Source organism: Spermophilus citellus (genome assembly GCF_964194105.1).
Source record: "Spermophilus citellus genome assembly, chromosome: 6".
Taxonomy (NCBI): domain Eukaryota; kingdom Metazoa; phylum Chordata; class Mammalia; order Rodentia; family Sciuridae; genus Spermophilus; species Spermophilus citellus.
Window position 1 is genome coordinate 15183111 of NC_138187.1, and position 26550 is coordinate 15209660.

The 26550-nt window shown below is 34.6% G+C and overlaps 1 protein-coding gene and 1 pseudogene across 2 annotated transcripts in view; both read left to right on the forward strand.

The window, feature by feature from the left end:
- Positions 1–494: 494 nt before the first annotated feature.
- LOC308652314 (phospholipid-transporting ATPase ABCA3-like) overlaps positions 495–26550 on the forward strand; it is a gene marked incomplete at both ends in the record, with an annotated part of 148403 nt that continues 122347 nt past the window's right edge. The window contains 5 exons of the mRNA XM_081300061.1: positions 495–554; positions 855–1107; positions 3713–3840; positions 16266–16407; positions 25208–25270. Of these exons, the coding sequence (XP_081156187.1) occupies positions 495–554; positions 855–1107; positions 3713–3840; positions 16266–16407; positions 25208–25270 (646 nt within the window). The remainder of the gene's footprint in view (positions 555–854; positions 1108–3712; positions 3841–16265; positions 16408–25207; positions 25271–26550) is intronic.
- On the forward strand, positions 5930–7933 carry LOC308652241 (speckle-type POZ protein-like; annotated as a pseudogene). The gene is made up of 2 exons: positions 5930–6008; positions 7211–7933. The product of its transcript is annotated as a speckle-type POZ protein-like (transcript).

A 26550-nucleotide genomic window follows, 5' to 3' on the forward strand; every position in this document is an offset into this window, starting at 1 on the left:
TCTACTACATTGTCCACTAATGATCACAACATAAATGGTGTAGGAAGTACATAAACAATGTAATTTTATCAGATAGTGAGATGCAGTTTCTTAAGTAAAGAGAAAATAGGGTAGGAAACCAAGGGAAAGTTTGAAATATTTCAAAAGTGAACAGAGGAGAAGTGCAGGAGATAGGTGATCACTATAAAGGAGGAGGAATAAAAAAATAACTAAAAGTAGTAAAGTAACAAAGGAGAGGAAGAAGGAACAGGAAAAGTTGGCTATTCGTGGGAGAAGAACGTAAAGAAGGGGCAATAAGTGGGACAAAATCCAAGGTATGTACGGACCAATGTAAGACGAGAACAACACAAACCCACATATAATTTTATTTCATCAGAGAAGTAACTTATTATTTATTTGTTTGTTCACATTATTAGGAGACTTAACGTTTAAACAAAAAGAAAAGAAAAGCTTTCCTCCATCCCTAGAGTTGAACCTATACTCTTTGTAGAAGAATGGATTTGTTGACACTCAACCAGTTTGCTGTACTCCTGTGGAAAAATTTTACCTTAAAGGTAAGTGAAGGTATCCATGGAAATGTTATCAAATGCCCATTTGTCACATTTCAGTCAGTGTGTGTGCATGCATGCATGCATGTACTTTTGAAAAATTACTTCTGGAGCTATGGGTAGATCTTCCAAATTTATAAAAGTCAATGAATTACTAGTATAGCATAACCTATAAGAAAGTGGGGGCAGGGAAAGGGATAGTATGACATAATCCCTGAAGCACTGGAAGAAATTTAATATAACAAAATTTTCATTTACATTGAACTTGTACTTTTAAGTTAATTCATACCATCTTTTTTCTTCTAGAGGAGGAAGCTAAAAAATTCAATATTGGAAATCTTTTCATCATTTATATTTCCAGTAGTGCTTTTGGTATTTCACATACTAACTGACATAAAATCTACTGGGCCTTACAATTTCACTTCTCAACCCATCAATACTCTGCCTTCTTACATCAAAAATGCCAGCGATTGGGAATTGATTTACATCCCATCTAATATTGATGTAGTTAAAGAAATCACTGAGAATGTGAAGAGGAATCTAAACATCAGTTTAAAAGGTTTGACATTAGGTTTCCTTTAAAACATTACTGTTTTAAGAGGAGCAGAGCAATGTTGCAAAAGAATAAAGTGGGGGAGTATCACACCCCTCACTTTGAAGGTTTATGACTACAGTAGTTGGGCAGTGTTGTAATAGTAAAGGGATTGACACACCAATGAATAAAAGAGAATAGAGGGCTAAGGTTGTGGCTCAGTGGTAGAGCACTTGCCTTGCATGTGTAAAGCCCTGGGTTCAATCCTCAGCACCACATAAAAATAAATAAATACAGGTATCATGTCCATCTACATTTTTAATTAAAAAAAATAGAAAATGCAGAAGTAGACTTACACTAATATGCAAAATAATTTTTGATAGTGATGTGAAACAGTTCGATTAAAGAATAATTTTTTCAACAAATGATGCTAGAATAATTGTATACCAATAGCTAAAAGCTAAAACAATGAAAACTTGTACATCATGCAAAAATCAACTCAAAATGGATCATAGATCTAAATGTAAAGTGATAAAAGCATTTAGGAAAGAACATAGGAGATATCTTTATTACTTAAACATGACACCAAATTCATAATCTACAAAAGAAAAATATGGGGAGGGACTAGGGTTGTGGCTCAGTGGTAGAGCACTTGCCTTGACTGTGTGAGGCACTGGATTCAATCCTCAGCACTGCATAAAAGTAAATAATAAAACAAAGGTATTGTGTCCATCTACAACTAAAAAAAGAAAGAAAGAAAAATATGGGTAACTTGGGCTTCTGTTATATAATACTATTAGCAGTTGCTCTTGAGTAGTCATACCTTCATTTTACAGTCTACTTAAAACTTGATATTTTATCACATATGGTATAAAGATCCTTTACATGTTTCCTTTCTATGTTGTAGTTTTCATTTCTATATAAATAGACTTCATATTCATGTGAATAATTTTCCTTCTTTTAAAGAACTTTAACAATTCTTCAGAGTACATCTGAAGATATCCAAGGATCTTTCTTTGCCTTCCTCTGTGTATTCAACTTCATTCCTGAAGAATACTTTCACTAGGTATAGAATTTTGGGTTGATAGTCTTTTCTTCCAACATTTAAAAATACCTGCCATTTTTTTTGTGACTTCCTTAGTTCCTGAAAAGAAATATGCGGTCATTTGAATTCTTATTTCCCCCAAAGTAACATGTCATTTCTGTCGGTCTTCTTCTAAGATTTATTTTTTTTTGTTTTGGGTTTTCAGAAGTTTGATTATGATATTGGTTACTTTTGGTTCATTTTGATTAGGCTTCACTGAGTCTGTTGAATCTTCTTTTTCTCTCAATAAGTTTGGGGAATTTTCAACATTGCCTCCTGTTTCCTTTGTAGGGACTATGAGTACATGAATGCTAGACATTTTGTATTGTTCCAAAGGTCCTTGAGGCTTTGTTCAACTTTTTTCCAATCTTTTTTCTCTCTCCTTTTCAGAATAACTAATTTCTACTGATTTGTCATCTTTGACTCCTTCCTCTGTTTTCATGATACTGCTGTTGAGCCATCAAATAAGTTTTTCTTTCTTTCTAAAGCACAGTTTGAAGTGCTATTTATCCCTTTATTTTTTTCTTTTGAAACAGTTTTATTGAGATAATAATGTACATGCCATATATCTATTTAAAGTATACAGTTGAATGGCTTTTAGTATATTCATAGTTGGGTGTGCATTACCACAATCAATTTAGAGCATTTTTATCACCCCCAAAAGAAACCCCATACCTTTTATATATTTTTAAAATATTTTCTGGTTGTCAATGGACCTTTATTTATTTATATGTGGTGCCGAGATTCGAACCCAGTGCCTCACACATGCCAGGCAAGCACTCTCCCACAGAACTGCAACCCACTCAAAATCCATACCTTTTAACCATGAATTCTCCATCTCTCATCTCTACTAGCATTAGGGAAACACTAATATATTTTCTAATTACAGAACTTTTATATGAATGGAATTATACAGTATACAATCTTTTAGGACTGGCTTATATCAATTAACATCATGTTTTCAAAGTTTATCCATGTCATTATTTATTTTCATTGCTGAATAATAATATCCCATTGTATGGATAAGTTATATTTACTTGAATATGTAAATGTTTATTTTGAGTTGTTTCCACATTTTGGATATTATATATAATACTGAAAATTTGTCTACAAGTTTTTTGTGGACATGTTTTCATTTCTCTTGGGTGTATCTCTAGGAGTTACATGGTGACTATGTTTGACTTTTTGAGGGACTGCTGAACTGTTATTCAAACCTTTACACTCCTGTTAGTACTATTTGAAGGTTCCAGTTTCTCTACATCCTCACTAACTGTTATACAACCATTTCTATGTTTTTGATTTGCAGTACCCTGATGACTAATGACTAACCTTTCTATATTTTTTATAATATTTATGTTTACTTATAATAAAATAAAATATCTAAAATTTTGCACACTAAATATTTATTAGGTAATGATGATGCCAATATTTGAGAAATTTTCAGTATTTTGATTGGCTTCTTTCCTTGTAATGTTAGTATCCAACTGCTCAAATAGGATGGATTATCGTATACTTTTATTTAAGTAGACAATTTTTTTCTCCCTTTAGTTCGAGGCTTTTCTTCAGAAAGTGAGTTTGAAAAGTACATTTTGTATGATTATGAGTCTCAAAAAGTGCTTGCTGCCATCGTGTTTGACTGTGACTTCAAAAATAGCAGTGATCCTTTGCCACTTCAGGTAAGAAAATTTATTTAGTTTTCCAAATAAATGGTGTTCTCATAATTGTACTTCTAGCTTCTTGGAGTTTTAGTAAATTAGATATTAAGCCTGTTTTATAAATGAAGAAATTAACTTTCCCAAGATCATACTAGTAGTATATAATGGAACAAGAATATGAATCCAGGTATGAGTAACTTTAATAACTTGTACTCCTAACCACCACTGCATTATGATAAGGGAAGAACTGTCTTCCACACATAAGGCCTAAGATTCATAGAAAACTTTGATTACTAATGCAGCACTTCTAGTTCTGCAAAGGGTGGTAAAACAAATAAGTTTCAAAGCAGATGCCTCTTTATTAGCAGACAGACTACCAATGATGGAAAGTTTTCTTTATTGAAAGAGAATTTAATTACTTTCTTAAGACTCCAGTGATTAAGGCTTAGGCACATTGAGTTAGCATTAGGATTGTGGAGAATCTGATTAGAGGCCATGGGAAGGAAAGGGAAGGATAATGCTTTGAACCAGATGTCTCTTTAGCAGATTTTATAGATATCCTACCCTGATGGAGACAGAAATAAGTGATCAATCTACAATATATAGAAGTCAAGTCAAATCCTTTTATTTATGTTACAGATGCTTATTAATACAAGGTACAAATTATTTTATATGTTAATAATACAGTAAATTATCTTTCTCTCTCATCCTTTTGTGACTATATTATTCTGTACCAGCCTCCTCCCATTTACCAATTTAAAATTATCCATATACTGAAATGGATTTAAGAATATATATAATTCTCAGTATACATTGGCTATGGTGTCTTCATGCCATTTCAAGTTTCATTCTCACTACTGATACACTGGTTTTTTTCCTCCAAATATTTATACTAGGTTTATGACACTAAAATTCCTCAATTTTTTTCCCTCAGGTTCTTGGGCTATTTTGATGGGTTTCCATACAAATAATGTGATCTCTGTTTATGACTTCATTTGTAGCATAGGCTTTCTAATTTCTACCAGTTTCCCCCTATTTAAATTGACTTTCTTGATGGGATCTTTTCTTTATCTACATGCATGCCACAGTGATCCATCTCAACTTGAGATATGGTCATGTCACTGTCCTAATTAAAAGCCTCATTGGTTCTCATTGCTATAGGCTCATGTCCAGAGTGTTTTGCATATGATTTGTGGCTATCAGTGTACTGGTGCCAGGATATCTCTCCAGTCACATTTCTTCAACTCCTTACTTGAATTACTCTAATAATACTTAACTTGTATTTACCATGTTATTTTTTTCCATAAGACTTTGGTCACATTATTATTTTTTGGACTATTCTTGTATACTCTCAGACTTTCATTTCAGCATTTACATTTGCTTTCTCTCTCCTTTCATAATAAAATCTGTGCATATTTCTATTAGTCAGAATTCATATGGGAACACAGACATTACTATGGGTATTTCGAGAGACACATTTTAATATAAGGAAATAACCTTCATAGTCTAGATTTTAGTCATTCTTGACCAATGCTATAGAGGGTTTAGCTTGTTTGCCTAGTCAGTTAAACTATATCCCTCTTGAGTTCTTAGTTTTCAGGCCATGATTTTTGAAAATGCATGTTCACTATTAACTGTGGTAAAACAAATACCTGGCGGTGCTCCAGTGAAACTTCTATTTCAGACATACAGAGTTCTCTCCATATTAATCATATAATACCAATTCTAAATCTTTATGTTAATCATGGTTAATTTCTCCCTTTTATATGATAAGCCTTTTATTTGTTGGTACAATGCCACGAATAGACCAGTATAACCATGCAGTAATCAATGGAAACACTGCTACTTTCCCTATTTGGGACTATTAACCTTACTCTATTACTATTAACCTTGAATTTAACAGAGCTTAAAATTATAGGGATGGGAAATGCAATTTCTACACATAGGTAGGGAGTGGTTTTAAGAAGAGGAAATTCTACTTCTAAACCTTTATTCCCATATCTTTATATTCTAGCTGTTAAGGACACAATGTTATGTATGAGTTACTGTTAACTACATTTGCTGAATACAGTAAAATAAGACCTAAGATTAACAGTGGGTTGTCCCTACGATGATTCCTGTGATGAAATTTAATAGGCCATTTTATTTTCTTCTCTCAGGCCTGCTACTTCTGAGTGATATGGAAAAAGGTAAGAATAGTAGTAGATCCATAGATGGGTCGGGTTCTCATTATTGTACCTCCTTTAATAAAACAGACCCCTTGCCCGAACCACTTGTGTGCCTACTCACTTGATGCACATCTGTTTCTTTTTTATAATATTTAAAAAGAGGAAATGTGTTCCTCAGCTGTGGTACCATGGAAAATTAATAAAAAATAATCAATTAATATATAAAACTATTTAGGTGTATCTCCAGGGAATTATGTTGAATGAAAAAAAAAAGGCAATGCCAAAGGATGAATACTTACAATTCAATTTCTATATCATTCTTGAAATGACAAAAATTTTAGAAATGAAGAATATACTCTTGATTGTCAGGAGAATAGGTATCAGAAATAAGAGATGATAGAACTGTTTGGTATCTTGACTGTGGTGATGTACAAACAGAGTTACACGTGATAATATTGTACTCAATACATACAATTTAACACAAGTATGAGTAAAACTGTGGAACTGTGAATAAGATTGGTGAATTGTATCAATATCATTATCTTGGTTGTGATATGCTATAGTTTCATAATATGTTGCATTTTTTGAGGAAATGGTCAAGGCGTGCCCAGAATCTGTTTATAATTTCATCTAACAATATATAATTATCTTAATAAAAATTTGATTTTTAAAAAATTCACTTTAGGCCATCGGGGGCAGGCTGGGCCAGGGCTAGAGTCATATCTCGGAAGCTGGAGCGGATGGGAGCGTGGGGTTTGTTTATCCTGGAGAAGTTTAGGAACAGTAGATAGGAAAGGAAGGGATGAGGCTCTGCAGAGGTGGCACCATGGGGATTCGCCACCATAGAGCTCCTGCCTGCATTCACAACATTGCTCCCTGGCCGCCTTGGCCACCGTGGGGCCTGCTCACTGCTGCCCCACGTGCATCTGGGTAAAGTACTCAGTTGTGTGGGTTACTGCATAAATCCTAAAAAACAGTGGCACTGTCTTGGGAACCCAGCCCACCTCTGCCTGGAGATATATGTCTATATATAGCAGAAAACTGGTATTACACAGGTTAAAATAGTAAAGTTTTCCTACATTGAACTATTAATAACTTCAGTTTTTGTTGAGAGGAAATGGTTGAAATGTTAAAAAGTTCAACATTTTCATCTTTCCCAAGTTACAGCAGCCCCAAAAGTGAAAATCAAGCAAAATTCAAATTTCTATTCTGAACACTAAAAGGGAAGAAACAAAAGCAATGGAAAGCCAAAGAGCATATTGGTTTGTGCAAGGGAAGGACTGGGGATTTAAAAAAAATCTTTAGAAAGGGTTTTTTGCTTGATGGAGCTAATGGTCTTTTACCAGATGACAAGCTTACATTATTTTGTGAACAATTCCAGCACTGTTTGCAGAAGAGGAGGAAGCATTGCACTGCCCCACCTAAAGAAACTGCCTCCTCCCCTACAAAAGGTGCTATAGACAAGTGAGTGTGATCCAAGATTGAGTAAACATATCAGGGCATACGAATACAAATATTTTGAAGGTGCCTGAATGTTGACTAGCAGAAGATTTAGGTAATCTCTGGGAGAAAACAATATTTACAGATTGCAATTTTTTTTGTAAGAGGACAAGAATTTCAAGTTCATAAACCTGTGCTTGCAGCTTGATCCCCAATTTTTAATGCAATGTTTGAAAATGAAATGGAAGAAAGCAAAAAAAAAATCAAGTGGAAATCATGATTTAGACCCTGAGGTTTTTAAAGAAATGAGATTCATTTACACAGGGAAAAGCACCAAATCTTGATTAAATGGCAGACAACTTGTTGGGAGCTACAGACAAATATGAACTGGAATGGCTGAAAGTCATGTGTCAAGAAGCTTTGTGTAGTAAAATGTTGAAAATGAAAATGTTGCTGATACCCATGTCCTTGCAGATTTGCACAGGGCAGAACAGTTGAAAGCGTAAGCCATGGACTTAGGTGCTGTGTACTTCAACAACTTGGATGTAAAGCAGGGTGAACATCCATGATTCAGCCTCACTCTCGTTAGTAGTAGAAGCCTTCCAAAAACTAGTGTCTACAGTGTCCATAATTTGGCATTCCACTCAAATGACTAAAGTCTTGAAATCTTCTGTGAACAATAGGAAAAAAGGAATTGACTTTTACTCCTCCATGTCCAGAAGGATTCTAATACACAAACCATAAGCAAGAGTTGTTTGTTTTCTTGTCCACAGAACAGAAGCTGAAAAGGCATATTGCTTTCATTTCAGGTAGATAATTTATGGTTTATACTTCAGCTTTAAATTAGACTGATTACTTCACTTCAAGGCCTTAACTTATCTTCAGTGACTTCACTTGTTCATCTAATAGCTTTAAATTTTTTATTGTGCCTTTTCATTTTGATCAAGGCTATGCAGGATTGTACTAGTTCCATAATGCAGTAATATTGATAACTGAAGATGTGAAGTTTCAAAAGGATTTTCCATTGCTTTTGGAGAAAGAAATGAATTTTATAGGGTTTGTCCTATGTTATCTCAAAGTTTAAAACTAGTTTCTCCTTAAAATCACTTCTGTTGGAGATTTCCAGTAGTGTCTCCTGTTTAAGTTCTATAAAAATAGTAGAACCTGCTTACCTTTAAAGTAAGTTATGGCAATACACTGCTTCAATTCTAATTTATTTTTCATTTCAGGAGGCAAATATGCAATGAGTTGGCCAAGACTTTTAGTAAAATTTGTCTGTCTCTTAGCTGTCCAAGAAACTGTGGGTTTATCCAAATTTACAATGATTGAGAATTGATTGAGGTTAAGATTTCAATAAGCAGAGAATATGTTTTGTGCTGAAGTAATTTTTCTTAATTATAATGACCTACCTTTATGAAGAATTCTCTACATGTTAAAAGTAAGGATGACCAAATGTAAATTTAATGAGGGGCCAATTAAGGAAGATATACATGCATTTTCGATGTGTAACCTTCATATGCTGAATAGTATATATACATATTTTTGCTTTGGGGGATTAATAAGGCATAATTGAATTGTGTTTTAAGATATTCACTAAAGGGTTAGGATTGTGGCTCAGCGGTAGAGCGCTCGCCTAGCATGGGCAGGACCCGGGTTCTATCCTCAGCACCACATAAAAATAAAGGCATTGTGTGTCCATCTACACCTAAAAAAAAGATATCCACTAAAGATAAATTGGTTTGGATTTCAGATATTCATTATTGAATTTATCCTTGTTTTATCACACTTTAGCAAAGGCAACTGAAAAATAAATGAATCTTGAACAGTCTGTAAAACAGTACACTTCATCATGTATGTTTGTAATTGGAGTTCTGTCTCTACTTCTCTTCATTAGCATGGCTAAGAGTTTGTCAATTATATTTATTTTTTCAAAGAACCAACTTTTTTGTCAATTTTTTGTTTTGTTTCAATTTCATTGATTTCAGCTCTGATTTTAATTATTTCCTGTCTTCTACTGCTTTTGGTGTTGATTTGTTCTTTTTCTAGGGCTTTGAGTTGTAATGTTAAGTCATTTATTTGTTGACTGTTTCTTCTTTTAAGGAATGAACTCCATGCAATGAATTTTCCTCTTAGTACTGCCTTCATAGTGTCCATAGATTTCAACATGTTGTATTTGTGTTCTCATTCACCTCTAAGAATTTTTAATCTCCTCCTTGACATCTTTTACAACCCATTATTCATTCAGTAGCATATTAATTATTCTCCGAATGTTGGAATAGCTTTTATTTTTTATTTTATCATTAATTTCTAATTTTATTCCATTATGATCTGATAGAATGCAAGGTAGTATCTCTACTATTTTATATTTGCTAATAGTTGCTTTGTGGCACAATATATGGTCTATTTTAGAGAAGGATCCATGTGCTGCTGAGAAGAAAGTGTATTTGTTCATTGAAGGATGAAATATTCTACATATGTCACTTAAGTCTAAGTTATTGATTGTATTATTGAGTTCTATAGTTTCTTTGTTCAGCTTTTGTTTGAACGATATACCCAGTGGTGAAAGAGGTGTGTTAAAGTCACCCAGAATTATGTGTTGTGGTCTATTTGAACTTGAGAAGAGTTTGTTTGATGAACACAGATGATCCATTGATTGGGACATATAAATTTATTATTGTTATGTCTTGTGGATGAATGGTTCCCTTAAGCACTGTGAAATGTCCTTCTTTATCCCTTTTGATTAACTTTGGCTTGAAGTCTACTTTATTTGATATGAGGATGGAAAATCCCTGCTTGTTTCCACATTCCATGTGAGTGGTATGGTTTTTCCCAACCTTACACCTTCAGTCTGTGGTTGTATTTTCCTATGAGATGAGTCTCTTGGAGCATATTGTTGGGTCTTTTTTTTTAAATCCAATCTGCAAGTCTATATGTCTTTTGATTGGTGAGTTTAGGCTATTAACCTTCAAGGTTATTATTGACACATGATTTGTATTCCCAGAAATTTTTGTTTATTTTTGTTATTTAACTTAACTTGACTTTTCCTTTGATTAGTTTTTCCTTTACTGCATATTTTTATTGTTGTTTTTCAAATTCCTCTTCATGGAATACTTTGCTGAGGATGTTCTATAGAGCATCCTTTCGACTTGTAAATTCTTTTAACTTTTGTTTATCATGGAAGGTTTTTATCTCATCATCAAATCTAAAGCTTAATTTTGCTGAATATAAGGTTCTTGGTTGGCATCCATTTTCTTTCAGAGCTTGATATATGTTGTTCCAGGATCTTCTAGCTTTTAGGGTCTGGGTTGAAAAATATACACATAATCTAGTTGGTTTCCCCCTATATGTAATCTGATTTCTTTCTCTCATGGATTTTAATATTCTCTCCTTATTCTGTATGTTAGGTATTTTTCATTATAATGTGCCTCTATGTGTATATATTGTGATTTTGTATATTTGGTGTCCCGTAAGCCTCTTGAATTTGGTTTTCCAATTCATTCTGCATGTTTGGACAATTTTCTGATATTATTTCATTGAATAAATTGCTCATTCCTTTGGTTTGGAACTCTGTGCCTTTCTCTATCCCAATAACTCTTAAATTTGGTCTTTTTATGCTATCCCATATTTCTTTAATGTTCTGCTCATGGTTTCTTACCATTTTCAGTGTGTGGTCTACATTCTTTTCAAGATTACATATTTTGTCTTCAGTGTCTGAAGTCCTGTCTTCCAAGTGGTCTAATCTGTTGGTGATGTTTTCAATTGACTTTTACTCCAATAAAATAGAAAATATTTAAGTCATTGACAAATTTCTAGAGTAATATGATTTGCCCAAATTTAATCAGAATGATATTCACTATTTAAACAGATCAATTTCAAATGATGAAATAGAAGATGCCATCAGAAGCCTACCAACCAGAAAACCAAGGACCAGATGGATACACAGCCCAGTTCTATAAGACCTTTAAAGAAGAACTAATACCAATACTCTTCAAATTATTTCATGAAATAGAAAAAGAGGGAGCACTTACAAACTCATTCTATGAGGCCACTATCACCCTATTCCAAACTAGGCAAAGACACATCAAAGAAAGAAAACTTCAGACTAATATCTCTAATGAATATAGACACAAAAATTCTTAGTAAAATTCTGGCAAACCTAATACAAAAACATATCAAAAGGATAGTGTACCATGATCAAGTTGGTTTCATCCTAGGGATACAAGGTTGGTCCAACATACAGAAATCAATAAATATAATTCATCACATCAATAGACTTAAAGAGAACCATATGATAATTTCAATAGATGCAGAAAAAGCATTCGACAAAATACAGCACCCCTTCATATTCAAAACACTGGAAAAACTAAAGATAACAGGAACATACCTCAACATTGTAAACGCTGTCTGTACTAAGCCCCAGGCCAACATCATTATAAATGGAGAAAAAATGAAAACATTCCCTCTAAAAACTGGAACAAGACAGGGATGCCCTCTTTCACCACTTCTATTTAACATAGTTCTTGAAACACTGGCCAGAGCAATTAGACAAAAGAAATTAAAGGAATATGCATAGGAAAAGAAGAACTCAAATTAGCAATGTTGCTGACAATATGATTCTATACCTAGAAAACTCAAAAAATTCCACCAGGAAACTTCTAATACTAGTAAATGAATTTAGCAAAGTAGCAGGATAAAAAATCAACACCCATAAATCAAAGGCTTATCTGTATATCAGTGACAAATCCTCTGAAAGGCAAACAAGGAAAACTACCCTATTTATAGTAGCCTCAAAAAAAAAAAGGAAACTTGGGAATCAATGTAATGAAAGAGGTGAAAAACCTCTACAATGAAAACTACACAATGCTAAAGAAAGAAATTAAAGAAAACCTTAGACAATGGAAAGATCTCCTTTGTTCTTGGATAGGCAGAATATTGTCAAAATGACCATACTACCAAAAGCATTATACAGATTCAATGTGATTCCAATCAAAATCCCAATGACATTCCTCATAGAAATAGAAAAAGCAGGGGCTGGGGTTGTGGCTCAGTGGTAGTGCATTTGCCTAGCATGTGTGAGACACTGGGTTCAATTCTCAGCACCACATACAAATAAATAAAGGTCCATCACCAACTAAAAAATATTTTAAATTTTTATTTTTAGTCATACATGATCATAGAATGCATTTTGATATATAATACATACATGGAATGTACATACATCAATCATATTGTCTATTCTGCTGCCCTTCCTATCCTCCCTACTCCTCCCCTCCTCTCCTATCCTTTCTTTCTATCCAATCTAATGTGACACACTTTTTTTTTCTTTTTCTCACTACAACATCATATATGTATTCTGTATAACAATGAGGTTCTCCTTCCATCTTCTGTGCAACTCCCCTTCTCCCTCTTTTCCCCTCCCACCTCTCTTCCCTATTTAGTGGTAGTCGTCTTCTCATGCTTTTCCTCCCTATCCCATTTTGAGTCACCCCCCTTATATCAGAGAAGACATTGGTCATTTGTTTTTTAGGGATTGGCTAACTTCACTTAGCATAATCTGCTCTAATGCCATCCATTTGCCTGCAAATGCCATGATTTTATTATTTTTTAGTGCTGAGTAATATTCCATCGTGTATAAATGCCACATTTTTTTAATCCGTTCATCTATTGAAGGGCATCTAGGTTGGTTCCACATTCTAGCTATTGTGAATTGTGCAGCTATAAACATTGATGTGGCTGTGTCCCTGTGGTATGCTCTTCTTAGGTCTTTTGGATATAGTCAGAGAAGGGGAATAGCTGGGTCAAATGGTGGTTCCATTCCCAGCTTTCCAAGGAATCTCCATACTGCTTTCCAAATTGGCTGCACCAATTTGCAGTCCCACCAGCAATGTATGAGTGTACCTTTTTCCCCGCATCCTCACCAGCACTTTTTCTAGCTGGTTTTCTAGCTGCAAATTCTTTTAACTTTTATTTATCATGGAAGATTTTTATTTCATCTTCAATCCTGAAGCTTAATTTCACTGGATACATGATTCTTGGTTGGAACACTTTTTCTTTCAGCTTTTGAAATATGTTGTTCCAGGATCTTCTAGCTTTCAGAGTCTGTGTTGAAAGATCAGCCATTATCCTGATTGGTTTACCCCTAAATGTAATCTGCTTCCTCTCTCTTGTGGCTTTTAAGATTCTCTCCTTATTCTATATGTTGGGCATCTTCATTTTATGTGTCTTGGTGTGGATCTCTTATGATTTTGTATATTCGGTGTCTTGTAGGCTTCTAGTATTTGAATTTCTTTTTCATTCTTTAAGCCTGGGAAGTTTTCTAGTATTTTTTTTTATTGGTTGTTCAAAATATTACATAGTTCTTGATATATTTCACACTTTGATTCAAGTGGGTTATGAACTCCCATTTTTACCCCGTATACAGATTGCAGTATCACATCAGTTACACTTCCAATGATTTACATATTGACATACTCATGTCTATTGTATTCTGCTGCCTTTCCTATCCTCTACTATCCCCCCCTCCCCTCCCCTCCCCTCTTCTCTCTCTACCCCCTCTAATGTAATTCATTTCTCCCCCTTGTATTCTTTTTCCCTTTCCCCTCACTTCCTCTTGTATGTAATTTTGTATAACCCTAAGGGTCTCCTTCCATTTCCAAGCAATTTCCCTTCTCTCTCCCTGTCCCTCCCACCTCTCATCCCTGTTTAATGTTAGTCATCTTCTCATGCTCTTCTTCCCTACTCTGTTCTTAGTTACTCTCCTTATATCAAAGAAGACATTTGGCATTTGTTTTTTAGGGATTGGCTAGCTTCACTTAGCATAATCTGCTCTAATGCCATCCATTTCCCTCCAAATTCTATAATTTTGTCATTTTTTAATGCAGAGTAATACTCCATTGTGGATAAATGCCACATTTTTTTAACCATTCGTCTATTGAAGGGCATCTAGGTTGCTTCCACAGTCTTGCTATTGTGAATTGTGCTGCTATGAACATCGATGTGGCAGTGTCCCTGTAGCATGCTGTTTTTAGGTCTTTAGGGAATAGACCCAGAAGGGGAATAGCTGGGTCAAATGGTGGTTCCATTCCCAGCTTTCCAAGAAATCTCCATACTGCTTTCCAAATTGGCTGCACCAATTTGCAGTCCCACCAACAATGTACAAGTGTACCCTTTTCCCCACATCCTCGCCAGCACTTGTTGTTGTTCGACTTCATAATGGCTGCCAATCTTACTGGAGTGAGATGATATCTTAGGGTGGTTTTGATTTGCATTTCTCTGACTGCTAGCGATGGTGAGCATGTTTTCATGTACTTGTTGATTGATTGTATGTCCTCCTCTGAGAAGTGTCTGTTTAGGTCCTTGGCCCATTTGTTGATTGGGTTATTTGTTATCTTATTGTCTAATTTTTTGAGTTCTTTATATACTCTGGATATTAGGGCTCTATCTGAAGTGTGAGGAGTAAAGATTTGTTCCCATGATGTAGGCTCCCTATTTACCTCTCTTATTGTTTCTTTTGCTGAGAAAAAACTTTTTAGTTTGAGCAAGTCCCATTTGTTGATTCTAGATATTAATTCTTGTGCTATGGGTGTCATATTGAGGAATTTGGAGCCCGACCCCACAGTATGTAGGTCGTAGCCAACTTTTTCTTCTATCAGATGCCTTGTCTCTGGTTTGATATCAAGCTCCTTGATCCATTTTGAGTTAACTTTTGTGCATGGCGAGAGAAAGGGATTCAGTTTCATTTTGTTGCATATGGATTTCCAGTTTTCCCAGCACCATTTGATGAAGATGCTATCCTTCCTCCATTGCATGCTTTTAGCCCCTTTATCAAATATAAGAAAGTTGTAGTTTTGTGGGTTGGTTTCTGTGTCCTCTATTCTGTACCATTGGTCCACCCGCCTGTTTTGGTACCAATACCATGCTGTTTTTGTTACTATTGCTCTGTAGTATAGTTTGAAGTCTGGTATCGCTATACCACCTGATTCACACTTCCTGCTTAGAATTGTTTTTGCTATTCTGGGTCTTTTACTTTTCCATATGAATTTCATGATTGCTTTCTCTATTTCTACAAGAAATGCCATTGGGATTTTGATTGGCATTGCATTAAACCTATAGAGAACTTTTGGTAAAATCGCCATTTTGATGATGTTAGTTCTGCCTATCCATGAACAGGGTATATTTTTCCATCTTCTAAGATCTTCAATTTCTCTCTTTAGGGTTCTGTAGTTTTCGTTGTATAAGTCTTTTACCTCTTTTGTTAGGTTGATTCCCAAGTATTTTATTATTTTTGAGGATATTGTGAATGGAGTGGTTGTCCTCATTTCCATTTCAGAAGTTTTGTCGCTGATATACAGGAATGCCTTTGATTTATGCGTGTTGATTTTATATCCTGCCACTTTGCTGAATTCATTTATTAGTTCTAGTAGTTTCTTTGTAGACCCTTTTGGGTCTTCTAGGTATAGAATCATGTCATCTGCAAATAGTGATATCCATATCATATACAACCACAAGGATCCTAATTGGAATAAGATGTACTTCATGTTTGTATAAATATGTCAAAATATGCTCTGCTGTCATATATCACTAAAAAGAACAACAAAAAAAGAATCTTTTAATGTACCAATGGGCCATGTGTATATCTTGTTTTGTTTTGTTCATTATCTGTGTTTTGAGAATTAAAATGTAGATATTATTGGTTTTTTTCCAGGAATTCACAGCCACTTTGACCTCAGATGAGGCTCATCCCTCAAATTGCATGGTTTTTTATTTGGCCTTAACTTTCTAATTTTTTTCAGATTTGTTTGGTTTTAAACATAGCTTATTTTCTATTGCTACTTCTAGGTAAAATATCATCTGCGTTTTACAAGAGTACAGAGGACTATCTTGTGGCCAGACAAGGCAGGCTGGAAAACAGCTTATCTTTTTCCTGATCATCCTTCTCAAGGCCCCAGGAACCCGAATCTTAATGATGGTGGAAGTCCTGGTAAGCAGATCCTTCAGCTTTCTTATTTTTATTATCACAGTTGTATACTAGTGTGTCATATCTGTTAAATATTTATATTTAATAGATGAGAAAATGTTTATTGTAAATTTGAAGTGGTTTTTTTTAATTTTTATTTTATCTTTTCAATCTATACATTTGATGATCTTACTAGATACATCCCATGCTTTGTCTGTTTTCAATTCTCTTATCAATATGCCTTTTAGAATTTTTACTTTATTTTTGATTAACATGTATTCATTGTACACATTTGTAGTTTGCAGTGTGGTGTTTGAACACATGCTTACAGATACACTGATGCCTTCCTTTATCTACCTTCTCCCGCTTTCTAACCTCTTCATAATCACTATTCTACATTCAAGTTGACTCTTTTTTGATTTCTACATCTGAGAGAATTTGTAATACTTGTCTTTCTGTGTCTTTTTTCACTTAAAATGTCCTTCAGTTCCATCTGTTTTTCTTTGTGATTGGATAAATATTGTGCATATATGCCATATTTTCCTTATCCATTCATTCGTTGACAAGTACCTAGGTGGATTTCATATCTTATCTATTGTTAATAGTGCCACAATAAGCATGGGCATATGGGTATGTCTTTGGTGTGCTAATTTCATTTCCTTTGAATATATATCCAGAAGTGGTATCACTGGATTTTACGGTAGATCTATTTTTAGCTTTTTGAGTAATCTCCATATTGTTCTCCACCTTGGTTAAACTAATTTACATTCTCATCAATAGTATATGAGAATTCCCTTTTCTCTACATCCTCACCAGCAATTTTTTTTAATAATAATACCCATTCTAACTGGGTGAGATAGTATTTGTCCCATTCAGTTAGTTGCCACTTTATTATTTTGATTATTCCCTATGCTGTACAGAAACTTTTCAGTTTGATGTAATCTAATTTGTCATTTTTGGTTTTTTGCTTTGGTTTCCTGTGCTGTTGGAGTCATATTAAAAAAATCACTACCTATCCCATTACCTTGAAGTATTTTCCCTATGTTTTCTTTGAATACAAGTTTTAGGTTTTAGATTTAAGTCTTTTATCTATTTTGAGTTTATTTTATACAGGGTGAGAGATAGAGGGTACAAGTTTCAGTCTTCTGCATATGGATATCCAGTTTTCTCAGAACCATTTAGTGAAGAAATTGTTCTTTCATCAGTGTTTGGTTTTGGTGCCTTTTTCAAGAATCAGTCGGCCAAAGATCCATGAGTTACTTCTGAGTCCTCTGTTGTGTTTCATTTGATCTTTGTGTCTGTTTTTATGCCAATACCACACTGTTTTGATTATGATGGCTCCATACTAATCTTGAAACCAAGTATTGTGATGCTTCCAACTTTGTTATTTTTATTCAAGATCATTTTGACTAGTTGGCAAAATGCCAGGCGCCATCCTGACTTGTTTACAGACTCTAACAACTAGTCAGAGTATTAGGGGCTTCCATATGAATTTTAGAATTTTTTTTCTATTTCCTGTGAAAAATTTAATTGGTATTTTGATCAGAGCAGAAATAGAGACGAAAAAATCTATGAAATTGAGTTTTTAGAAAAGATAAACAGAAATTAACAAGTTTTAGCTAGACTACAAAAAAGAAAGAAGATCCAAAAATCAGAGATGAAAAAGGAGACATTAAAACTGATATTGTGGAAATACCATGGAGACTATTATCAACAAGTATATGGCAAAATATTAGAAAAACTAGAAGAAATGTATAAATTTATGGACACATATAACCTGCTGAAATTTAATTATAAAGACATAGAAAATCTCAACAGACTAATAACTATTAGTGAAATTGAATCAATAAGAAAGAGTCTACCAATAAAGACAAGTCCTGGACTGGATGGCTTTAATGCTGAATTCTAGCAAACCCTTGAAGAAAAACTAATGCCAGTTGTTCTCAAAGTACTTAAAAGAATTGAAAGGGAAGAAATGCTTCCAAACTGTTTACAAGGTCAGTATTACCCTACTACCAAAATCAGATAAGAAAACAACAAGAAAACTTTAGAATAATATTGCTGTATATACAAATACAAAAATTCTCAGAAAAAAATTGTAGCAAATTGAATCCAACAGAATATCAAAAAGCTTGTTAACCATGATCAACTTAGATTTATTCCAGAGATGAAATGGTGGTTTAATATACATAAATTAATAAATGTAACACATCAATACATTGAAGCATAAAAATCATATGATCATTCTCAGTAGAGGCATAAAAAATCAACATCCCTTCATATTAAAACCCTAAACAGATTAGGTATATAAGGATTGTACCTAAACAAATAAAGGTCATGTGTGAGAAACTCATAGCCAACATATTTAATGGGGAACTAGTATAGTATATATATTATTGAAAGCATTACCCAGAGCAGTTAGGCCAGAGAACACACTATTTAAAAATGATAAATTCAGTGAAGTTGCAAGAAACAAAATCAACATACAAAAAATCAATAGCATTTTATATACCAATAATGCGATTGCTGAGAAAGAAATCATAAAATCAATTCCAAAATAATACCTAGGATTAAATTTCTTGAAATTTAATTTTTTTCCATTATAATTAGGTATATATGACAGCAGAATGCATTTTGATTCATTGTACACAAATGTATCACAGCTTTTCATTTCTGTGGTTGTATACAATGTAGCATTGCACCATATGTGCAGTCATACATGTACCTAGGATAATGATGTCCTTCTTATTCCACCATCTTTCCTGTCCCCATGTCCCCACCCTCTCCTCCCTTCCTTTTGCCCAAAGTTCCTCCATTTTTCCCATGTCCCCTGCCATTATGAATCAGCCATTCACTTATCAGAGAGAACATTCAGCTTTTGGTTTTTTGAGGACTGGTTTATTTCACTTCACATGCTGTTCTCCAGCTCCATTTATTTACCTGCAAATGCTGAATAATATCACATTGTGTGTGTATGTGTGTGTGTGTGTATATATGTGTGTGTATATATATATATATATATATATATATATAAAATACTTTCTTTATCGATTCATATATTTAAGGGCATCCAAGCTGTCTCCACAGTTTAGCTATTTTGAATTGAGCTGCTATAAACATTGATGTGGCTGTGTCCCTGTAGTATGCTGATTTTAAGTCCTTTGGGTATAAACCAAGGAGTGGAATAGCTGGGTGGTTTCATTCCAAGTTTACTGAGGAATCTTCATACTGCTTTCCAGAGTGATTGCACCAGTTTGGAGTCCCACCAACAAGTTTACCTTTTTTCCCACATCCTCACCAACATGACTGGAGTGAGATGAAATCTTAGAGTAGTTTTGACTTGTATTTTTCTAATTGCCAGAGATGTTGAATAGTTTTTCATATATTTGTTGAATGACTTTATTTTTTCTTCTGTGAAGTATCTGTTCAGTTCCTTAGCCAATTTATTGACTGGGTTATTTAGTTTTTTGGTGTTAAGTTTCTCGAGTTCTTTATATATCCTAGAGATTAATGCTTTATCAGAAGTGATAATCTGTAGGCTCTCTTCTCACATTATTGATTGTTTCCTTTACTGAGAAGAAGCTTTTTAATTTGAATCCATCCCATTTATTGATCTTTTTTTTATGAGAGAGTGAGAGAGGAGAGAGAGAGAGAGAGAGAGAGAGAGAGAATTTTTTAATATTTATTTTTTAGTTCTTGGCAGACACAACATCTTTGTTGGTATGTGGTGCTGAGGATCGAACCCGGGCTGCACGCACACCAGGCGAGCGCGCTACCGCTTGAGCCACATCCCCAGCCCCTGATCTTTGATTTTACCTCTTGCACTTTAGGGGTCTTGTTAAGGAAGTCAGATGATAGGTCTACATGGTGAAGATCTGGGCCTACTTTTTTTCTACTAGATGCAGGGTCTCTGGTCTAATTCCTAACCAGATCCACTTTTAGTTGATGAGAAGGTTCAGGGTGAGAGATAGTGGTTTAATTTAATTTTTCTATATTTGAATTTGCAGTTTTGCCAGCACCATTTTTTGAAGAGGCTATCTTTCCTCCAGTGAATGTTTTTGGCATTTTTGTCTAGTATGAGATAACCATATTTATGTGGGTTTGTCTCTGTGTCCTCTGTTCTGGTACCATTGGTCTGCAAGTCTATTTTGGTGCCTTCCAATACCATGCCATTTTTGTTACTACAGCTCTGTAGTGTAATTTAAGGTGTAGTATTGTGATGCCTCCTGCTTCACTCTTCTTGCTAAGGATTGCATGATTGTTTTTTTCTATTTCCATGAGGAATGTTGTTGGGATTTTAATTGGAATTGCATTAAATCTGTAACATGCTTTTGGTAATATGGCCATTTTGCTTATATTAATTCTTTCTTTTTTTATTTTTTAGTTATTGGCGGACACAACATCTTTGTTTGTATGTGGTGCTGGAGGATCGAACCCGGGCCGCACACATGCCAGGCGAGCGCGCTACCGCTTGAGCCACATCCCCAGCCCTATATTAATTCTTTCTATCAAAGAACATGGGAGATCTTTCCATCATCTAGGGTCTTCTTCAGTTTCCTTCTGTAGTTTTCATTGTATAGGTCTTTAACCTTTTTTGTTAGATTGTTCTGTAGTTTTCATTGTATAGGTCTTTAACCTTTTTTGTTAGATTGATTCCTAAGTATTTTATTTTATTTTAGTCTATTGTGAATGGGATAGTTTTACTAATTTCTCTTTCAGAGGGTTTCTCACTAATGTATAGAAATATATTTGATTTATGGGTGTTGATTTTGTATCCTGCTGCTTTGCTGAATTCTTTTATTAATTCTAGAAGTTTTCTGGTGGAGTTTTTTGAATCATGTCATCCGCAAATAGTGATAATTTGAGTTCTTCTTTTCCTGTTCGTATCCCTTTAATTTCTTTCATCTATCTAATTGCTCTGGCTAGAGTTTCAAAGACTGTGTTGAATAGAAGTGGTGAAAGAGAGCCTCCCTGTCTTATTCCAGTTCTTAGAATGCTTTCAGTTTTTCTGTTTAGAATCATGTTAGCCTTGGGCTTATCATAGATAGATTTTACAATGTTGAGGTATATTCTTACTATCTCTAGTTTTTCTAGTGTTTTAAACATGAAAGGGTATTGTGTTTTATCAAATGCTTTTTATTCATCAATTCAGATGATCATATGGTTTTTATCTTTAAGTCTATTCATGTGATGGATTATGTTTATTGATTTCTATATGTTGAACCAGCCCTGCATCCCTGGGATTAACCCTACTTGGTCATGGTACACTATCTTTTTAATATGTTTTTGTATGTGATTTGCCAGAATTTCATTGAGATTTTTTTCATCTATTTTCATTAGGGATGTTGGTCTGAAGTTTTCTTTCCTTGATGTGTCTTTGTCTGGCTTAGGTATCAGGGTGATAGTGAGGAGTATTGGTATTAATTCTTCTTTGTAGGTCTTGTAAAACTCAACTGAGAATCTTTCTGGTCCTGGGCTTTACTTGATTGGTAGGCTTTTGATTGCATCTTCTATTTCTTTGCTCAAAATTGATCTACTTTAATTGTGTATTTCCTCCTAATTCAGTGAGGGAAGATCGTATGTTGATGTCTTTGAGATTTTCTATTTTATTAGATAATAAATTTTCAAACTAGTTTCTAGTTATCTTCTGTATTTGAATAGTATCTGTCATGATATTCCCTTTTTCATCACAAATTTTATTAATTTGAGTTTTGTCTCTCCTCCTTTTAATTAGGTTGGCTAAGGGTTTATCAATTTTATTTATTTTTTCAAAGAACCGGCTTTTTGTTTTGTAAATTTTTTAATTGTTTTTGTTGTTGTAGTTGTTGTTGTTTCAGTTTCATTGATTTCAGCTCTGATTTTAATTATTTCCTGTCTTCTACTTTGGATGTTGATTTGTTCTTCTCTTTCTAGGACTTTGAGATGTAATGTCAGGTCATTTTATTTGTTGACTTTTTTTATTCTTTTCATGAATGAGCTCAATGCAATGTACTTTTCTCTTAGTACTGCTATCGTAGTGTACCAAAGATTTTGATATGTTGTATCAGAGTCCTCATTTACCTCTAAGAATATTTTTGTTATTTTCTTCTGCCATCTATGCATCACTCAGTAGAGTATTATTTAGTCTCTAGGTGTTAGAATAGCTTCTATATTTTATTTCGTCATTGATTTCTAATTTCATTCCATTATGACCTGATAGAATGCAGGGTAGTATCTCTATTTTTTTTTTTGTATTTGCTAAGAGTTGCTTTGTGGCATAAGATATGGTCTATTTTAGAGAAGGATCTATGTGCTGCTGAGAAAAAGTGTATTTGCTCATTGATGAATGAAATATTCTCTATATGTCTGTTAAATATAAATTATTGATTGTATTTTTGAGTTCTATAATCTCTTTGTTTAGTTTTTGTTTGAAAGATCTATCCAGTGATGAGAGAGGTGTGTTAAAGTCACCCAGTTTTTTTTAAGTAACTGTTTATTTAATTGTATGTGGTGCTGAGGATTGAATCCAGTGCCTCACATGTGCCAGGCAAATACTCTACCACTGAGCCACAACTCCAATCCCACCCAGTTTTATTGTGCTGGGTCTATTGGATTCTTGAAATTTAGAAGGGTTTGTTTGATATACGTAGATGCTCCATTGGTAGAGGCATAAATACTTAAAATTGTTATGTCTTGCTGATGTGTGATTCATTTAAGCAGTATGAAATGTTCTTCTTTATCCCTAACTTTTGTTTGGAGTCCACTTTATCTGATCTGAGGATGGAAACCCCTGCCTGTTTATGCAGTTCATGTGAGTGGTATGTTTTTTCCAATCCTTTCACCTTCAGTCTGTTAATGTCTTTTTCAATAAGATGAGTCTCTTGAAGGCAACATATTGTTGGGTCTTTTTTTTAAAAATCCAATCTGCCAGTCTGTATCTTTTAATTGATTAGTTTAGGCCATTAAAATTTGGAGTTTTATTGAAATATGGCTTGTATTCTGGTCATTTTTGTTTGTTTTTGGTTTTTTATTTGAGTTGGTTTCTTCTTTGATTGGTTTTTTTCTTCAGTGTAGTTTCTGCTGATTTTCATTGTTGTTTTTCATTTTCTCCTCCTGGAATATTTTGCTGAGAATTCTGTTTAGTGCAGGCTTCCTAGTTATAATTTCCTTCAACTTTTGTTTATCATGGAAGGTTTTTATTTCAAATCTGAAGCTTAATTTTGCTGCATATAAGATTTTTGGTTGGCATCCATTTTCTTTCAGAGCTTGGTATATGTGGTTTCAGGATCTCCTAGTTTTGAGGTTCTGGATTGAGAAATCTGCTGAGATCCAAATTGGTTTTCCCCTACATGTAATCTGAAACTTTTCTCTTATGGCTTTAGTCTATCCTTATTCTGTATACTAGGCATTTTTATTATACTGTGCCTTGGTGTAGATCTCTTGTAATTTTGTACATTTGGTGTCCTGTAAGCCTCTTGTATTTGATTTTTCAATTCATTCTTCATGTTTGGGAAATTTTCCGATATTATTTCATTGAAGAGATTGTGTATTCCTTTCGTTTGTATCTCTGTGCCTTCCTCTATACCAATAAGTCTTATATTTGGTCTTTTAATGGTATCCAATAATTCTTGAGGTTCTGTTCATGGTTTCTTACAATCTTCACTGTGTGGTCAACTTTATTTTCAGGATTGTATGTTTTTCCTTCATTGTTTGAGGTTTTGTCTTCCCAATGATCTAGTCTATTGGTGATGCTTTCTATTGAATTTTTTTGGTATGTTGTTTCCTTCAATCATTTCTGGTTTATTTGATTGTTTTTCAGAATCTCTATCTCTTTCTTAAAGTAATATTTTGCTACCTATTTTTGCTCTCTTATCTCTTTGTTGGAATAATCAATTGTTGCCTGAATTTCCTGTCTTATCTCATTGCTGAAATGATTGTCACCTATGTTTGCTCTCTTATGTCATTGATTTGCAGATCATTTTAATTATGTACAATCTGAACTCCTCTTGACATTTCATCTACTATGCTGTCAATGGATTCTATTATTATATCATCTTGGGTTGTCTGGGGCATTTTTTCCCTTATCTTTTCATGCTCTCCATGTGACTTCCCCTCTAGCAGTGTGGATCTGAGGTGTTACAGCTTCTATCCTATAATCTTATAGTGTCTCTGCAGGTTTCTGGTGTCTTGCCTTTAAGGGGGAAATCCATATTTATTAACAGCACCCAATGCAAACAATATATAGCTTTAAAACAAATAGTTCCTGATTAGATGATTACAGTTTTGTCACAATAAACAGAAAGTATGTGTTCAGGGGCCAGGGTTGTGACTCAGTGGTAGAGCACTTGCCTAGCTTGTGTGAGGTACTAGATTGATCCCCAGAACCACATAAAAATAAACAAAGGTTATAAAAACAAAGGTTAAAAAAGGGAATGATTTTAATATATGCTATGTAAACAGTAGATTTGCAAAATATTCTACTGTTTCTACTGGTGGACAACGAGAGAAACGGGGAGGTGTGGGGGTGATGTTTATGAGGTAGGAAGTGAGAATATAGAGGTATTAGGAATAGTAGAAATAGTGAAAGATGTACCAAAAGAAGTTGGCTGTTAACAGGAGAAAAGAGAGAAAGGGGTGACCCTGTGAAAGGCACTGTCCTGTTTATGCAACAAGATGGTAGCTATTAGCACACCTAACAGGGATACCTCTGGTGTAACCAAGCCTGCAGAGACCGTGGTGATCATCTTCTGGGTCCTGGCTGTTGTCCCTAGAGGGAAGTCACCACATCCCTAGTTGTGGCAGCTCTAGTATCAAACCTGTAAGAACCTTAATGTTGGGTTTCCAGTGCCTGTCCAGTGTCCCAAAATTGATGCTACTGCAACTAAATATGGTGGCAGTAGTAGCAGAGGTAAGTCAAGATGGCATTGCACGTGTCCCAAGATGGAGGCAACTACTTTCAGAGATGGGGCTGAAAGGATGGGCCTTAAGATGGCTGCCTGTTCAGAGATACAGCACTGTGGCATACTGTGGTGTGGTGGGCTGCTGCCACCAGGGCCAGAATGTTGTCCCAATGTGGAGGCTACTATATGGAGAGGGCTATGGCAATGGCTACAGCAGTGTCCCACAATGGAGGCAGGCTTAGGGAGCCAAGCATTGGTAAATGGGGAGCCATAGAGTTCTCTTTGGCTCCAAGCAGAGGAGGGTCCTAGGCCTAGGCTCCTGCTCAGGTCGGAGGGTCAGCAGGGGCGGTCCTGGGCCTGACTTGGGCCCAGGAGCTCCAGTGGGAATCTGTGGGTTGGCAGGAAAATACTGGACCTGGGCCTGGGCTCTGGTGTGGGTTGGTGGATTGGGGGAAGTGGTCCTGGGCTTTACCTGAGCCTGGGCTCCTGCACCTAGGAATGCATTTAACCAAGACCTAACCTATGAAATTAAAAAAGCTGATGAAAGAAATTGAGGATTAAAAAACTGGGAAAACCTTCCATGTTCATGGTAAAGAATTAATATTGTTTAAATGTTCATAAACCCAAAGCAATTTACAGGTTCAAAGTAATAGCTGTCAAAAATAACTATCTTCTTATAATTGTGGTTTGGTTTTCTGCTTTCCAAATGTATTGGCATTGCTGGTATATGCATCTCTACATATAATTCTATTAATTTGATATAAAAATTATGGTATTTTTTAATTTAAAATTTTATTTTTTATATTATCTAACATGAAAAACCCTTATATGGAATCTGGGTTTACTAAACCATCCTAGAATTTTTTTTGTTTTATCTTTTTAGTTATACATGACAGTAGAGTATATTTTGACATAGTTATACAAACATGGAATACATCTTATTAGGATCCCAGTCTTTTGGTTATACATGATACGGAGATTGACTTTGGTGTATTCATATATGTACATAAGAAAGTTAAGTCATTTCATTGTTTTTCCTATTCCTGTTCCCCCTCCCTTCCCTTCATTTGCCTTTGTCTAATCTACTGAAATGTTATTCTTCCCCTCTGCCCCTTGTTGTGTATTAGTATCCACATATTAGAGCATACCAAAATTAATGACATATATCAAACCACAAACCACAGAGAACACAAAGAAAGATATATAACACACATGTGCCTGTGTGAATATTATACTCAAGTACTAAAAACCCAAAAGCAACCTTTCTTTAATGTTCCTTGAAGTTGAA